We start from the raw sequence: 15,704 nt of genomic DNA on the forward strand, positions 1-15,704 counted from the left end.
CAGTCAGTATTTCTGTGCTAGAGAGGCAATGACACAGCCAAAGGTATGTTTTACAGTAAAAATAAAAAATGAAGATAGAAGTCTCTACACTAACTTTGTCACCTAGACTGGTGTATAAAGACAACAGATGTTTACTAAATTTATAGAGCGATATTGTGGTGGGAGCATCAAGTATCAGGTCCTATGCATTTACAGCCACATAGTCTTTACCATTTTGCTATTGACCTGGACTGTTATCTTTCTTATTATGATTGCTCTTTGGTTTATGTACTTCATCCAGTTTGGGTAGGAGGAACAGAACAAACAGCGTGAGATATTCCAGATGGTAGACAACTTGCGTTTCTGCTCAGGGTGTCTAGAGATGAACTAGCAAATATTTTAGCATTTGAGTTGACAATGTCTTTACATGCAACATAAAAAAATGTTCTTACAGAAATGAGACCATAAACAAGTCTTGCTATTAGGATGAAGTTTTGGGAAGAATATTATTCAAAACTAAAGCTTAAATTTGGTACTGAAGCATCCAAAGGTAATGTTTTCAGTTATTAGAAACTGGTAGCAGAACCTTGTGCTCACTCAGAGGGATTTCTGCCTGATAAAGTAAAGCTCCCAGCTACGGGCTTAAGTCGAGCTATAAAAGATACATAGGTTACATAAACACTTACTTGTGCATTGTAGAAACTGAAGCCACCCAAACGGAAGCTATTGAAATATGACTGATAAAAGAATCACTGCAGGCATCACTAGCGCAGATAAAGCTGTTGATGAAAAGTGATCACAGGCCTTCAGAGAGATTCCACTGAATAGTCAATGGCATGAGAAGCAAGGCTTGGATGTCCATCCACAGTGGGGGAAGAGATCCAGCTCGGGCTGGACAAGCTGTGGTGGGTTGAACTAAGATTCATGTTGCTGCAAGAAATGGGGCAGAAGTTTTGCATCCTTATGCTAGGGCAGGAATATGTGGTTACCAGCAGCTTTGATGCCCACCCAAGTGTGACATGGGTGCTCTCACATCTTGTGTTTGAAGGAGAGGGAGCCATCTCAGCTGTAGCTCCTTCTGCATGCAATACTGCTCTCCGCAGCCATGCTGGTGAGCCCACGTGGCTCTTTTCCTGTACACTAAAATTAGCATTCGAAGCTCGCGGATCTGCTGGCCTTTCACCACCTGATGTAGGCTTGGGAAGTGTGCTTGTCAGTATAGCCATATGCTGCTATTTAGGAATAATTTCATAGCCTTGGACTTTGATGGAACAAATGCACATTATTTTGCTCTGGCAACCAAGAATAGCTCTTCAGATGGAGCTCACATGTCTGTACAACTCTGCCAAATGCTACCCTGCACAAGAAAGGAGGAGCCCAGTCACTGGGAGCATAAAATATGCCATGAAAGCCATGATTTGTGTAATTCAATGACCAACAGAAGGTGCTCTTCTATGGGTGCTTCCAGGAGATTCCATCCCACAGAAATGTTCCTGGCAGATTTGGGAATTAGGAGCCTGTACACTAATAATGCCTAAGAGTTTTCGTCCTGAAAGTGTAAAAACTCTTGTGAAATAATTAAATTTCTTGTGAAAGTTTTTATAATGCTTCTGAGTGCCTCTACCCATATGTTATTGCAATTTTTTATATTAAAAAGCATCCACAAGAATGCCTACATTATCATCCAAGATGCATACCTCTGTGCCTTCTATGAGTCCCAGCAACATGGAAACCATAAATTCCAGGTGGATATTTGGGCTACTGGCCATGCTGGCCTCATATTGCCAGGGTGATTCAATTAAGTCAGGCAGAGAAGTTGGAAAATTAATATTAAAAATTACTAGACTTTAGACTACAAAAGCCAGTGACATCAGATGAACGCATACTGAATGAGCTGGGTATTGAATTCAGCCTGAGTAAGTTTAGAATTGAATTGTGCAGTTTGGGTCTATGAGTGCAAAGCAGAAAGAATTGGTTGTCTGGGAGGACATGACTTCTAGGGTAAAATCAGTTTCTTCCATTACTGGATTTATTCTTTTGGAGATGCACACTCCTAAATGAGATCTTATTGCAATTACAAGTTTTTACCTTTGTAAACTGGGCAGCTAGTCTGATAAGCAGAACATAGACCTTGACAGACGAGAGAAGAACATATTATTTTCTTTCCTTATTCAAGAAGATACCACTTCATTTGTTAGATGTACCCCAGGCTTGCAGGTAAGAAATGTTCCTAGCATGCAAAACAGAATCAGTTATTTTCTGTAGCTGTCCACTTGCATCAATCTCACTGTAGGGACTGCAGCTCTTTAGATGCAGAATGGCCTTTGAAAGATGTGTCACACACAGAAAAAAAATATCAGAACAAAGGATTATCATGAGTCTCTTCAGTCATCGAGTCCTACCCCCCATTCCCATTTAATCAAGGATTATGCATAATCCTGAAGTGTCCTCGAAGCCTCTGTTCCATGAACTCTCAGCTGCAGACAGCTCCCCAACACCCTGCAGCAAACCCCAGACCCAGAGCCATCACTGTAGCTGTGAGAAGGAGGGACCAGGAGGAATCAAGGACACTGCGACCACTGGTATATTTGTTGCAGCTTTACATGGTTGTTAGCGCTCATGTAGCAAAACCAGCTTCCCCTCATCGTGTGGTGAATAAAAAACATCGTCTCCAGATTGGTCGTGGGGGAAAGCAAACAAAAAGGGACCATGTGGAAGTCAGTGTAGATTTAGCGAATGTGTTTCTGACTGAATTTCCCCTCTCTTATCTCAGATTGAAGTCCACACTGTTTATCCAATATTTTGGCATTATGGGAGGGGGAAGTCCATGCTGAGGGTGATGATGAGAGGGCAGTCCTGTGGATGTGAGGGGCTTGGCAGTCCCTTCCCCCCTCATTAGCTCAGGCTCAGCTGTCTCCCTGTTTCCAGACTGAAAGGAGAGCTGGGAAAGGGGACTCTTATTTCCCTGGGGACAGAGATATCATCAATTATCTGCCATTCCCTGCTGCAAGCTGTCAGTGAATAGGACAGAGTACTGATAGGATTTCACCTTATCCCTGATGGGCTCATCATTCATCTGCTGTGCACTTAGCACGGGCAGTACTAATTATATTAATTATGCTCCTACACAGCACAATCTTACATTAGCAATGAGCAGACCGGTGACTTTTTAAAATGAAACATCAGTAGTTCATTAGCTATATAGATTTAAAAATGTAAGCATACTCTTTGTATCCACTGTTGAGGTGGTTCTGTTGAATCTCAAAAGCATTTAATACCATTTTGGATATGCAATATGCTTTATATTGAGAGCAAAATGTATACTGTATCTAGAAGACAGTAGCAGTATATCAGATAACTGACAAGTGCAGACTTAGAAGCTTTGTCACTACATTAGAGGAGCACCAAAAATCCCCTTAATAGTAGTGCTCATCTATAGGGATACTGGTCAGGTCAACAAGAGATCTGGTTAAGTCCTTGTGGGCTGAGCCTTAGTAATTTTACTAGTGACTACATCTATGCATAAGAACACAACTGTATTATTAAATTCAGAGGTGGGTTTATTTATTTGATAGCACAGAGGCCTGTGAATGGTTTAAGAGGCAGGAAAAAATCCCCATTCTATGAAGTATATTACAACAATGTGACAAATACTCATGACTCAAAGTGTATTTGCTGGATGTAGGTATCATAAATAATCCATCAACATGGAGCCCATATGCAGGCACTGTCTATGTGAATCTGGGCTAAGAGGCTGCTGCTGCTCGGCAGCGTCGGTGTGATTTTGTGAGGTCAGTTGGAAGTATCTGAGATGTCAGCAATGTACGTTTAAATCTTAAGAACAGATTGTGTTTGTATGATAGAGTCAACCTCTACCCTAACAAACTGAAACGTAACTGAACAGAACTGGGAAATTTAATCAGTTCTGACTCTGTTACCTCCTTTTATCACAGTTTTCTTCTGTACAGAAATGAAACATACATTAATCACCAAGATTACATATAATATATATAGACAGAACGTAAGACTATCTGGGCTCTGAGTTCTCAGCATTTTATGTAAAAGCAAAGCAAAAGTAGCTCCAGGCAGGTCTTCAATTTGCATTTCAATTGCACTTCTTCCACAATTCCTTCTGGTATCTTGAGGAAATTCTTAGCTACTAAAGCATTGCAAAGCCATCCAAGTGCTGAGGCAAAATAAATAAAGTAAATAAATAAATTTGTTTTCATTTATTTATTTATTTACTTTAGCTTTCCTAAAGCAAAAGCAAACTTAAATGCTTCCAGAATGTGTGCACATGGTCCACATGGTCACACATGCACACAGAGATTTTGTTTGGAGCGAAACCCATTCATCTTTCATTCACATTAATACAGAAGATGTTTGTGTGGAAGACATTAGCATTTTGACAAGAGTTTTGAGTCTGAATTGTTATGTTTTTGTAGCCAGTGTGGTCATGAATAGTAGCCAAATTCAAGTTTGGTTTTATTCTCTGTATTTTCTGTGGAATGGCTGATGTTTATGCAACTAAATCTCTTCTGACTGTCGTTGTTGTTCAGCTTCTACCCCCATCAGTCTCCAGAGGCTGTCAGTGGGGATGTTAATAATCCTGTCAAACGGGGCAAGTGCTGAACACTTGCAAGGGATTTTCTGCTCCTTAGAACTCTGGACCTCACTTTTAATGCAAATCCTTGTATGCAAATGAGAGCATACAGCACACAGCCTAACCACCTTAAGGTTATTTGCAAAACCAAAGCGAACTTGCTGTACAGACCCCCAGAGTACTGTGATCGAGTGGTTTGCACTTGGTGTCTCAGGAGCTGGTTCTCAGTGGGGTTTGACGTGTTAGATGTCAGCTGGTGTGGGCAGATGCTGTACCGTCTGCAGGGATGCGCAGTTTGACCCTGGAAGCTGCAAAGCGTCTTCTACTAAAAGCTGGGTATCTGCAAGCCAGAGCAGAGCTCAGCCCTGCAGGGGTGTGCTGAGAGCCTTAAAGAGCTAGGAGTGAGTGCAGGGCCAAATTTGGGCTCTCATTGACTCTCCAGCTGTGGCTGGAGCATGTTTATCCCGGTGCGAGTTAGCTGAAGCATGTCCTCACTGCAGTTTCTCCTGAGCCCTCTCCCTTTCCCCCATCTTTTCTGGCCATGCATTTCTGCCTAGCATGGGTGCTCACAGCCCTGGTCTGCCCAAGAGCAACTTCTATATCCCAAGGGTTTGTCCTTGCTGTGGATAAACATGCTGTGTCTGGCCTCAGCCAGGGATGAGTGGTGGAGCACCATTATCTGCTGGCCACAGTGGAGGAGAAAACTGGCATTAATTCCAATCCCTAACATTCTGTGATTCTGTGTAATTGCAGCCCAGGTGGTATCTCTGAGGGCTGTCCAGTCTCAGGGGGCAGCCCTCGCTTCTGAAACAGAAGGATTTACACTGTTTTGGTTGTGCAATCGAGAAAACTTCGTGTTACCAGTAGTGTTGACAACGCTGGGACTGGAAGGAGTATTTCTGGTGGAGCTCTTGCAGAAATACTCCTGACAAAGCAGCTCCTTGGGCAATGGAGTCCTCTCCACAGGGAAGCAATAACTCACCATGACACCTACTGCCACCTCAAACAACATTTGCCCAGCTTAGCACTACAAATTAAACATAACTGGACTGTGCAGTGTTTCACCTTGTGTTTGCTTTCTCCAGTGAATGTTTGCCGTGCAGGCACCATGTAGCTCTGGTGCTTATCTTTAATAAGTATGTTTGGTTGTGAAGGCTTACATTGCAAATCTGTGGCCTTCACAAGTGGCTGCTTTGTTGGGCGCTTGTGGTCATTCCTAGTCTGTGGGGATGAGAAGGTGGTTTAGACTCGTTGTCACCCCCCTCAGCATCATGGGTCACCATTTTGCAGGGCATCAGCTCCCTTGCCCACAGGCAGCTCCAGCCCCTGCCGTGCCATCCTGCCTGGGCACCAAACTCACCCTTCAGCCCAGCTGTTGGAGTGAAATGAACCAGGGCATGGAGCATGCTTGGTCCAGCTTTTAAAATAAATGGAAAGAAAAATCTGTTTTTCGTTTTTTGTCAGGTTATTTTTAAGCTGGCTTAGTTTCTCAATCCATTTCACAGCACAATGGCATTAGCAGCCATGCTGGCACCCTGGGAAGGGTGAGAGGCTGGGTCCTGTGGGACTGGGGAGCAGGTCACTGGCAGCATCTGCTGACCAGTGCCCTCCTCTCCAGCATCGCCCTCCTACTCCCTGCCCTGCTGCCTGGGCACAGCTGGCTGTGTTGCTCCTCAGACAGCTCAGTGAGGCCATTCATCTCACCAGAGCAGCACAAAATCAAGGCAGCGGAAAAATCTGCTTCGTTGTCTGCCAAGGGCAGCAAGCACAGGAGTCAAGACAAGGAAAACAGTGAAACAAGGAGGAAATAAAAAGGGAGATGTCCTCCTCTCCCCTCATGGCAGCAGCAAGCTGATGGAACTGTTATAAGAACCATGGCACCTGTTTGCTATTTCTGTATGAGTGGATATAAATCACCTTAGGTTGGTGCAGATGCTGAGCTGGGTGTTGAAAATGTGCACACACACATACACAGAGCAAGGGTCTCTTTCTGGGGTGCTGAGGCCCCCACCATGAACATGTGAAACACAGAGCATACGGTGCCTGGAGCTTGTTTACTGTTCCCTTGTTGTGGTGGAGATCATCCCTCTCACATCACAGCATGCCATGGCTGTGCATACCCCCACTGCATCTTCCTTCTCAGCAGCCAGGCAGGAACAGCCATGGGGAAAATGAGCAAGGATCAAAAGGGAGCTGCAGGACTTGATTCATACTGAATGAACCCTCTTTTTTAAATTTTAATATATTTAATAACACGTCACAGTGATGGTGACTGAACCCTAAGAGCTCTACATGCTCCCAAAATAATCTCTGGAGCATCTTGATGTAGCAGAAGGGGACACAGGGCTGGGGGAGAAGCCTGCCAGGCATGGCAGAAATTGAGGATGGCACAGGGATGGGTACACTGAAGCATCTGGTTTCTAGTCCCAAGTCTAGACCCTCTTTGTGTCTCCAGCACATTTTCAGTAGACTATGGACCACAAGTCAGAAGTGAAAATAGGACCATTTTATTTTTCAGGCGGGATGATTTGGCAATGCAAACAGATTTATTGCCTTGGCTCGTGGCCCCTCATGGGGTTCAGTTAGCCCTTACCATGCCTGATGGGCACCAGGCAGTCCCTGCCTCACCACCTTCTCTCACCCTCTGTCATTGCTGACCTGCTTTCTGTTGTTTTTCAGGAATATCTTCCAGGCTTCCTGAAATCATGTCAATAGGATCACATTCATTCTCTCCAGGAGGTCCTAATGGGATTATTAGAAGCCAGTCCTTTGCTGGCTTCAGCGGGCTTCAGGAGAGACGCTCCAGGCAAGTGCCATGCTCTCTAGGGGGAATATCTGAATCAGGCACTGAGGGAGGGTGAAGGTGGGAAAGAGATGAGAGAGGGCTGCCTTCTCCCTGATTGCAGAATAATGTCTTCTAGGCTAAAAATCTCTCTAGATATTGTTTGTATAATTAAGCTGTTGCCCTCTGCCTTAGCAACCAAGTGCCTGTTTGCTTCTCCTCCGTTAATGCAGGGCTTCCTCACACGCTTCAGAGCTGTGAGAGAATTTCAGAGAATCATTTTAATTTGCTAACGTATGCAGTGATCTTTTCAATGTGTGAAATGTGCAGGAACATGATACACTTCCCACTGCCCTCAATTTAAGACCGTTGCTACCCAAAAGAGTTTTCTCATTACCACACAGCTCTGTTTCCCTTGCAGGGTTGCCTTCACGTCCTGCTGGAAACAGGGCAGAGCTTGGCTGCAGAGCCTTTCCTTGCATGACCCTGTAGCTAGACAAGGTTTAGGGCTTTGAGTCAGCTGCTTATCAAGTCAACCTGCTCCTGATGGCCCCAGAGGCTACTTTACAATTAATTTTAACTTGTGCAAAGTCTCTGAGTGTCAGACCACCAGTTAGCAATCGAGAAGGATTGACAGGCAAAATGCTGCCTCCCATCACCAGCTCAAGTCAGTGATGGTTGTTAGATGCTGATGAACCCCCAGCAGAGTCACTGAAGAGTCACATATATGCAGCACAACTATCCTCCCTTTACCATGTGGAGCTACCTATGGTCCATGCTCAAGACCAGCAGCGTGATTCTGTCCTCCAAACACACTCTTAACTAAGCCCCAGTCTTCCTTAGCAGCCCCCGGGCTTTACGCCTGAGATTATCTGAGCTCCTGTTTGGTTTTGGCACCTGGATGTAGCTCATCCCTTTTATGGCTGTGTCTGAGGAACGTGAGGCAGGACAGGCACAGTATAAAACAGAGAAGCATCTGATGAGCCTCAGACACAGCCTGGCATTTCCAGACCACCATTCGTATCTTGGCGAGGCAACTGGCACATCAAAAGCTGACAGCGCCTGTCCCAGGCTGCTTAGAACTCTTAACCTGTAAAAAAACGCAGTCCTTTAGCTGGCAGGCACAGAAGCAGATTTGTTTCTGCTAGCAGAGATAATATCAGAAGATTTCTTCGAGCTACACTCCTTTGAGATCGTTGTGATTTATAGGGGTTTCCTCCTCTTTAATGTTTATTTTGCAGGTGTAACTCCTTTATTGAGAATTCCTCTGCAGTCAAGAAGCCGCAAGCAAAGGTGAAGAAAATGCATAATCTGGGCCATAAGAACAGCACTACGCCCAAAGAGCCCCAGCCTAAAAGGGTGGAAGAGGTCTACAGAGCCCTGAAGAATGGCCTGGAGTAAGAGCCTTTATCCTGCTTGTTGACTGAAGCTTTCTGTGACATTTTAGACCCTACAGAAACATACCACAGGAACAGGGATCCTCAACCATGGGATAGGAAAATATACTTCTTGGAGCCTGGATTGTAAGACTTAGGATCTGAAATATTTGTATGAGAAACAAAAATACAGGGGGCAGAATCCCATTTCCACTCAAATTGCAAGGAAAGCTCCCAAAGACTGTGATTTCAACATTAGATTTTTTTTTCCTCTGAATTTCCTAGAGTCCCATCAGAGGCTTGTATCACCCTTAAGAGAACATCCCAGATGATAATGGGGCTTTTAACTGCCAGATACAAGAGCAGCAATTGGGAGGCACCAGCCTGTAAACTAAGCAGCAGATTAGTTTACTTGAAACTGATTGTTCAATGTGAGGAGAACACCGAGCTCTTATACGCAGTGAAATAAATGGCTCCTGTTTATTACTAAAAATGCAGTAGGGAGCTGCTTTTTTGACAGATCAATATAAATAAGTTTTTGTCTGAAAACAGATTCAATGAGGAAAGCCATTTGTTGCACAGATTTTCTTTTAGGATGGTCAGCAGCCAGCTTGGTATGTGCTGCAGCACTCATGCATCCCTTCTCTGGTTTGTGTTTACAGTGAGTATCTGGAAGTTCACCAGACAGAGCTGGATAAGTTGACTACTCAGTTAAAAGACATGAAAAGAAACTCACGCCTGGTACGTGTCACACTTGTTCATGGTGCGGATGCACAGTAACCTTCTCGAGGTGCTGGAGCCGCCAGGGGTGCGAGCGGGATATGAGGGATTTGCATTGATGCTGTTCTTTCCTTGGTCTTGTTTGTGATTTCTGTTGACTGACAAACATTAGTTTCTCGTGGTGCTGTTATGTTGCAAAATTAATGACAGTTCCATGTTTTCTGTTGCAGGGAGTCCTGTATGATTTAGATAAGGTATGTTACTCCATTTGGCACCGTTTTTGCAAGGAAGTGTTTGTATCCATATGGTATATGGCATGGGAAGCCTCTCTTAGCCTGGATCTACTACCCAGGCCAACACAGTTGAAGGAGAAGCTACCTGATAATTTACATTTACGAAGGAAGATGTCCTGCTCCTCCCCTCTTCCCAGGGGTCCTGGTATTGCCAGGCATCTCTGCAAGCTATCTGTGCTTACTAACCCAGCGTCAAACTTAACCCCTCAGCCCTTTCCCGGGGTCTATCAAGTTAAACTGGCTCCAGGACAGGCACAGGGAAGGAGGCAGCCCCCTGCCAGGGGAGGAGGGAGGCAGAGGAGTGAGACCTCCAATTTCTGTCAGCTGCTGGCTGTTAAGTCCACTGCCTTGTGCACCATGGCCCTGCCGGATCCAGGCTGGGGGGAGGCTGGCAGGGACATGCCAGGGGTGGCTGTGGGACCCAGGTTGAGCCCCGGCTTATCCTCTGCTCCTGCCAGTTCTGGGGATGGAAAAAATGAAAAACTGAAAATATTCTCTCAGCAGGAGAATTTGGGTGAAACAAGAAGAAAGCTTTAAAAAAAAAAGTTTCCTGAACAAGTCTGGCTCTTTTCAGTCAAAATGCCAAGCTTGGTTTTGCTGTCAAAAACAGTTTGCTGAAGAACAGAATGGATTTTGAAATGCAAAACCTGATTAATGCAGGTTTTCAAAGTACTCAAAATACTATCTGTTCAGCTAAAAAAGCTCTTTGTTTTTTCTTTTTTAAGAATTCAAAAAACTAAGGAAATCCCACCAAAGAAAACTTTTTTTTTTTTTAATACATTAAGTACAGAAGTCAGTGAGCTCCATTTCCATCAACAAAGTAATGGTCGTAATGTGGGACAGCTAATTGCAGATTCACAGGCAACAAAACCCTGTGTGTTTTAAGTAGGAGTTTCTGAGCCTTACAGGGACCTGAAGACCTGAGCAGAGTTAGTGTGATGACTTACTGATTTATTTAAATGTGCCTTACCCTCTGCCTCTTCATTTCCTTCAGCAAATCAAAGCGGTCGAAAGATACATGAGAAGGCTGGAGTTCCACATTAGCAAGGTAACGGGCACTCCTATCATCTTTCTTCTGCATCTGCTCCTACGTTATTAGGAAAACAAACCCTTGACCTCCTGCTACCCCTCTGCCCCAGGGAGACCGCTTTGACGAAGCCTCTCCTAGATTCGGTATTTTACTGCAATGGGCTGATGGTCAGAGCCAAGGAAAGGGTTCCCACATTGTTTGTAGCCCCTGAGGTCCAGCCATGCCGCAAGACACTCCCTCTCACTTTTAAGTACAGAGAGAACACAGGGTCAGGAGCTTGCTGGGAAAAATCTATCTCACTACATGCTTGTTGTTAAACCACAGGTGTAGAGATAGTTGCATCTGAAAGCAATTTAATTCGGCAGTTGTCTCTACTGTACACAGCAGCTAGATTGGATTTATTCCTGGATTTCACTACTGACACTTCTGCTGCATGGTTTGGGGCCCACATCCACTTGATTAGATCTGTGAGAATAATCAGTAGACATACTTGTGATTTATACTAATACATTTTAGAGCTGGACAAAATCCATGGCATGTATTCTCTTAGTTATAAACATATCTGCTAGCAATTAGTTGCTTTTCTGAGCCTGACAAAAGAATGAATTATTTTTGATGGACGAAATGTCTTTTTAGAGTAATTTGAAAAATGTTCATGCAGCTTGGAGTGCTCCAATTACCACAACCCATCCAAACCTTTTAATTTCAGTCTTCTTACATCAGGTGATAGACTTGAATTTTGTTCCTCAAACCACCTTCTCTCTCGCTGGCAACATGAATGGCAAAATTAGCGCTTAGAGAACATTTCCATTCAAGTCCTTCCCACACCATCCTGTTCAGAGCTAATGGTTTCTGGCATGATAATAGGACTGAAAAGCATGAAATGCAAGAGGTAACGCTGGTCAGTATTACGCAGGCTTGCCGAGTACATTAGCTCACTTTCTGTAACTCACAGCAACAGAGAGAAAAGGAACAGAGCTGTGCTGCATTAGGACGTTTGGGGTTGTTCAGCCTAGAGAAGGCTCTGGGGAGCCTGTAAGAAAGATAAGGACAGACTTTTTAGCAGGGTGTATGATAGGACAAGGGGTAATGGTTTTAAACTAAAAGAGGGGAGATTCAGGCTAGACAGGAGGAAGAAATTTTTTACAGTAAGGGTGGTGAAACACTGGCCCAGGTTGCCCAGAGAGGTGGTAGATGCCCCATCCCTGGAGACATTCCAGGCCAGGCTGGATGGGGCTCTGAGCAACCTGATCTAGTTGCAGATGTCCCTGCTCATGGCAGGGGGTTGGACTAGATGACCTGTGAAGGTCCCTTCCAACCCAAACTTTTCCATGATTCTATAAAAAGTACAGACTTGGGCAGGTTAAGAAACATCTTTGTTTCTACTGGTAGAAGAAGGTTGTTTTCAGGTGTATTGAATCAGGGCCGCAGCGATGCCTTCTGCCCTCTATGTGCTGCTGCTCTGTAGAGGCAGCAAAGCGAGGAAAATGAAATGCGCACTAGCAGACCCCATGTATTTAGGGGGGAAGCTGAGCATGCCCTAGCCACTCTAGCAGGGGCAGGATGTCAGCCCTGGGTTAACACTCCACCCAATGTCAGAAGTAAATACCAAGTGACATTTATAGTAGCTGGCTTTAGCTTGCTGACTTGCAAGAGAAATAGGAGTGGATATGACTTCAAGAAGTTTTTTTTGTAACTTCAAAATGGCAAAATGCTACCTATGCCTCCGTTACTCTTTGCTGAACTCTTTCACTTTCCAAAGCAGTCCCTGTTTTGGTGAGGGATCTCTCCAGTCAGAGACTTCAGCCACCAGGTATCCAAGCTAGCTGTGTAAAAGTCAACCTAACACTTCAAAGCTGTCAGGAAGACTAGTTCTACTCCAAATAAATAAGCAAAGACAGACATTTTGTTAGAGTTTAAGCAGGCTTGGGAAGTGGGATTTGGAGCACACCTAGGTTGTCACATCAGGGTCATCTCTAATGCTGCAATACAAAGTCATAGACTGAGGAACCCAAGGCACTGGAACCTTTCATAGAGAGAGACTCTGCTATGAAAATATACTACTGAGCATCATGGGGCACAGGGTGATTGCTTGATGTCAGAGATGACAAAGGAAATAGTTATTCTAGGTAAAAAACAAGTATCATCCTGTCTTAGCAGGGACATTAAAGGCAGCAAGAAGAGACAGTTTCCTCTATTCCTTTCCTTTTCCTTACCCTGATAAAGTCAGATTAGAAAACCTGCATCTCCTGTATCTGGCAGATTAAGTTTATATAAATATGTACCACTATATATACCCCTATAAATAGCTGGGGTGTGTGCATAGATAGATAGATATGTATATACACCAGCTATGCCCCTGTAGACTCCCACCAAACAGCTCAGTTGGAGTAAATATATACATTCAGTGCAGAGATCAGAGGGAAAAGGGAAACAAAAGCATGAGACACATGGAAATCCATTGCACTCTGAAGCTAAGTCCAGGTGAAACTTTAAACTGTGTGTGAGTGGGTTTTGTAGAAGTGCCAGAGTGCTTTCAAAATGTTTGGTGCCTAACTCATGCCAAAGGCCTTTAAGAAGATTACTAGGAAATTTATGTGAATGCCTGTGGGGCTGAAGTTGGAAATATTTTCTTAACATCAGCTGTTTCTAAGTCCTTTTCTTGTGCTGATTCTGACTGTGACTCCCAGCTTCTGGAGGATGGGCAGTGAGAATTCAAAGAATTGCTCTCTGCATCCAGTACTACCTATTAGTCAAATATTGCAACAGCCTCTATCTGCAGCTGGTTTTACCGAAACAGAAGATGTTGCTGGCCCTGTTAAAAGTGCCATTTAAGGCATTCAGTCCCATTTGACGGTGTGGATGTTGCATTTGCCTTTGAAAGAACCCTTCCACACATATGCTCCAGAAGCTTGCTGCGTGTTTGCCCTGCTGTTACAGGGGGAAAGGGAGTTGCAATGGTTAAAGGCATGCATGGCAAGCAGGTGAATTGCTGGCAGCATCTAGTGTAGCTGTAATGAAGCTTTTACAGTGGAAGTTATTTTTATCCTGTGTTGTTTTTTTTTTTTCATAGACTGTAACAGTATCACAGCTTCATTTGCTCACCACCTCCAATGGATCTAAGAGTTTGGCTGAGTTTCCTTGTAATGCAAAGAAAGTCATTGTTTGTCGGGTTTACTTTGTTGTCTTTTCTGTTTTGTTTTTTTTTTTTTTTCAATTCACCTTCCCATTAGGTGGATGAGCTTTATGAAGCATACTGTATCCAAAGACGTCTCTGTGATGGTGCCAGTAAAATGAAGCAAGCCTTTGCAATGTCTCCTGCCAGCAAAGCAGCTCGAGAGAGTTTAACTGAGATCAACAGGAGTTACAAGGAGTACACAGAGGTACGCCCTCATCAGTTTAGGCTTTCTCTCTTGCACTGTTTGAAGGCCATGGGGACTTTGCCACTGATTTTAGGGAGAATTTAATCAAGATAAAAGAATTAAAAGCAATATCAACAAAGAGGAATACCTGATGACTTACAGAGATGGCTGACAGGGGCCCAAAGAGCTCCTTGAGATCATAATGTTTATGTTCTACAAGACCAGGGTTATAGTCAGGAACTGCTGCACAAGAAACAAAAGCATAAATATTGCCTGAAACTACAAATATTCTTATTGTGTCCATCCCGCTCTGCAGATTTTGGTGTGGCAGGTTGGCTGGGACCCTTCTATGTACAGACACGTGCTGCATTCTACCATTTTACTTGCTATGATCAGCATCTGTTTTACTGAACAGGCAGTAGATGAAGAAGGGTCTAGTAGTGTCACAAATGTGCCAGCACACACACTGTGACATCCTTCTGAAATCTGAACGACGAACCGGAGAGGGGCCAGTACCTGTCTCCCACAGTCTTTTTTTTCTTAATGTAGTCCACATTTCTTGAGAGGTTGAAAACATGCTGGGAGCCATTCTGGAGCATGGAGCTGCTGCTGCTGGCACATGTCCTGGCTGGAGAGGACTGGGACAGTGACCAGGTCATGCTTCAGGCATCACAGCTGCCCTCTGGTAACAGAAGGATCAGAGAACAACAGAAGAACAGCACAGGGTTACATTCAGCTTTGGTACAAGTAGGCATAGCTGCCATTTTTAGGGCCAAATCTAGCTGAACAGCAAGGATGGCTCTGGCAGATTGGTTTTATTGCAAAATATCTTTCAACTGTCTAGCAGAAGCTTCTCTTTCCAAATAGATCTTAAAAACAAAACAACAACAACAACAAAAAAAGCAGAAAGAAGATTTGTCTGACCTCAGTATTCTCTTTTCCAACACAGAACATGTGTACCATAGAAGCAGAGCTGGAAAACCTATTGGGGGAGTTTTGCATCAAGATGAAAGGTAATTGCCTTTTCACCTTTCCCTTCATTCCCCCTGAACAGTAGCACTATCTGTGCACATTAGTGAAGGCATTGAGACAGGCTAGTTTGACATGTATTTGTGATAAGTGTGGTTTTTCTCCACTCTTTGCTGAGCCTTCAAACCCCCAATTTGCACCCCTGCCCAGTGGAAAGGATCACAGGGCCAGGAACATCAAAGCTTTCAGACTGATTTTCTGAGATGCTGCATCACTTTCAAGGCTAATTGCCTCCCTCAAATGCTCCACCCAACAGCCAAAGCAATTCAGTTTTAAAGGCTGCTGAAACTTTAGTCTCTATTTCCATAATCCTTTAAGAAGATGACTGGGAAATTACGTGAATGCCTGTGGAGCTGAAGTTCGAAATACTTTCTTAATGTGACATCAGCTGTTTCTCTGTCGCTTACTTTTGCTGAGGCTGACTACTACTATTTTTGAAAAAATGTAAAAAAGGAAAGAGCTGGGGGTAGTTTACCATTTAAACACCGAGATAACTCAGTGGTAGCATCCACCTTTCTGTTTATTCCCTC

The 15,704-nt window shown here is 44.1% G+C and overlaps 1 protein-coding gene across 5 annotated transcripts in view; it reads left to right on the plus strand.

The window, feature by feature from the left end:
- Window positions 1-15,704, plus strand: part of RIPOR2 (RHO family interacting cell polarization regulator 2) — a 74,985-nt gene that overhangs the window by 30,854 nt on the left and 28,427 nt on the right. For all 5 annotated transcript variants that reach the window (XM_065052985.1, XM_065052986.1, XM_021291381.2 and 2 more), the window contains exons 2-8: window positions 7,262-7,388; window positions 8,606-8,761; window positions 9,403-9,481; window positions 9,691-9,714; window positions 10,748-10,801; window positions 14,017-14,166; window positions 15,095-15,158. In XM_065052985.1, coding sequence (XP_064909057.1) covers window positions 7,262-7,388; window positions 8,606-8,761; window positions 9,403-9,481; window positions 9,691-9,714; window positions 10,748-10,801; window positions 14,017-14,166; window positions 15,095-15,158 — 654 coding nt within the window. The remainder of the gene's footprint in view (window positions 1-7,261; window positions 7,389-8,605; window positions 8,762-9,402; window positions 9,482-9,690; window positions 9,715-10,747; window positions 10,802-14,016; window positions 14,167-15,094; window positions 15,159-15,704) is intronic.

Source organism: Columba livia, chromosome 2 (genome assembly GCF_036013475.1).
Source record: "Columba livia isolate bColLiv1 breed racing homer chromosome 2, bColLiv1.pat.W.v2, whole genome shotgun sequence".
In the NCBI taxonomy this organism is placed as follows: domain Eukaryota; kingdom Metazoa; phylum Chordata; class Aves; order Columbiformes; family Columbidae; genus Columba; species Columba livia.